The sequence below is a fragment of the Malurus melanocephalus genome, unplaced genomic scaffold (assembly GCF_030028575.1).
Source record: "Malurus melanocephalus ecotype Western Australia unplaced genomic scaffold, MMel_1.1 scaffold_150, whole genome shotgun sequence".
Lineage (NCBI taxonomy): Eukaryota > Metazoa > Chordata > Aves > Passeriformes > Maluridae > Malurus > Malurus melanocephalus.
Window position 1 is genome coordinate 20,315 of NW_026623382.1, and position 2,067 is coordinate 22,381.

General features: G+C 75.8%; 1 protein-coding gene across 1 annotated transcript in view; it reads left to right on the plus strand.

The window, feature by feature from the left end:
* Positions 1-1,556, plus strand: part of SP8 (Sp8 transcription factor) — a 2,613-nt gene extending 1,057 nt beyond the window's left edge. Inside the window, exon 2 of the mRNA XM_057371644.1 lies at positions 78-1,556. Within this exon, the coding sequence (XP_057227627.1) occupies positions 78-1,556 (1,479 nt within the window). The remainder of the gene's footprint in view (positions 1-77) is intronic.
* The last annotated feature ends 511 nt before the right edge of the window (positions 1,557-2,067 follow it).

Consider the following 2,067-nt stretch of genomic DNA (forward strand, 5'->3'; position numbering starts at 1 on the left):
CGGGGCGCGGGGCGGCGGTGCGGGACCGCTCCATCCCTGACGCCGGCGGGACGGCCCTCTCCCCTCTGTGCCCGCAGGAGGAACCGCGGGTAGGCTCCACGCCGCTGGCCATGCTCGCCGCGACCTGCAACAAGATCGGCAGCCCCAGCCCCTCGCCGTCCGCCCTTTCGGACAGCGCGTCCTCCTTCGGCAAAGGCTTCCACCCCTGGAAACGCTCCTCCTCCTCAGCCTCGGCGGGCAGCTGCGGCGCCGTGGGCTCCGGCCTCCCGGGCTTCGGCGTGGCGGGCGCGGCGCGGAACGGCTCCTCGGCGGCGGCGGCGGCGGCGGCAGCGGCGGCGGCMGCCCTGGTCTCGGACTCGTTCAGCTGCGGCGGCTCGCCGGGCTCCAGCGCCTTCTCCCTCACCTCCAGCAGCGCGGCGGCCGCCAGCTCGCCCTTCGCCAACGACTACTCCGTCTTCCAGGCGCCGGGCAGCGCCGGTGGCGGCGGCGGCGGCGGAGGCGGAGGCGGCGGGGCCGCGGGACAGGAGGCGGCGGCGCACCAGCCCGTCTTCATCTCCAAGGTGCACACGTCGGTGGAGGGGCTGCAGGGCATCTACCCGCGGGTGGGCATGGCGCACCCCTACGAGTCCTGGTTCAAGCCCTCGCACCCGGGGCTCGGCGCCGGCGAGGTAGGCTCAGCGGGCGCCTCCAGCTGGTGGGACGTGGGCGCCGGCTGGATCGACGTGCAGAGCCCCAACGGCGCGGCCGCGCTGCCCGGCTCGCTGCACCCGGCGGCCGGCGGACTCCAGACCTCGCTCCACTCGCCACTGGGCGGCTACAACTCGGATTACTCGGGCCTGGGCCACTCGGCCTTCAGCAGCGGCGCCTCCTCGCACCTCCTCAGCCCCGCCGGGCAGCACCTCATGGACGGATTTAAGCCGGTGCTGCCCGGCTCCTACCCGGACTCGGCCCCCTCGCCGCTGGCCGGCGCCGGGGGCTCCATGCTGGGCGGCGGCCCCGCCGCGCCGCTGGCCGCTTCTCCGCGCTCCTCCGCCCGCCGCTACTCGGGGCGCGCCACCTGCGACTGTCCCAACTGCCAGGAGGCCGAGCGGCTGGGGCCGGCGGGGGCCAGCCTGCGGCGCAAGGGGCTGCACAGCTGCCACATCCCCGGCTGCGGCAAGGTCTACGGCAAAACCTCGCACCTGAAGGCSCACCTGCGCTGGCACACGGGCGAGCGGCCCTTCGTGTGCAACTGGCTCTTCTGCGGCAAGCGCTTCACCCGCTCCGACGAGCTGCAGCGGCACCTGCGGACCCACACGGGCGAGAAGCGCTTCGCCTGCCCCGTCTGCAACAAACGTTTCATGCGCAGCGACCACCTCAGCAAGCACGTCAAGACCCACAGCGGCCCCGGAGGTGCCGGGGGCCCCGGCGGCGGCGGTCCCGGCGGCGGCCCCGGCCCTGGCGGCAAGAAGGGCAGCGACACCGACAGCGAGCACAGCGCGGCCGGCAGTCCGCCCTGCCACTCCCCGGAGCTGCTGCCGCCCCCCGAGCCCGGCCACCGCAACGGCCTGGAGTGACGGGCGGAGGCGCGGGGCCGTCGCGGCCCCCAGTCCCGCCGCCCTCCTGGTCGCGCAGCCCCCCCGAGCGCGCAGCCCTGCGGCGGGGACGCGGACACGTAAGTAGCCGGCACGGCTCCGCAGGAACAGCGCTCAGCCCCGCGGCCGCTCCGCTGCCCTCCCGGAGCTCCGCACGGGGCTGGCGGTGCGGCCGGGCCGCGCAACCTCCGCGACGGGGGCGAGGGAGCGGCTCGGCGAGAGGGAGAGAGCCGCGATCCCCCCGTGGGGCGGCCGCGCCGCCGCCTCCCTTCCCCTTCGCCTTGAGACCCCCTGCCTCGTGTTGCTTTTAGAGCGGAAAAAACAGCCACGTTSCCCGTCGCTTTGCTGCTGGAAAGCGGCCCGTACACTCTCCCTCGGCCACTGGCGCCGGTACAGCCGCGGTACCTCGGCGGGGCGRGCCTCCGACGGCAGCGCCGCCAGCCGCGGGCCGTGCCCCCGCACAGCGCCGAGCTSACCTCGGACCTGCTCTCAT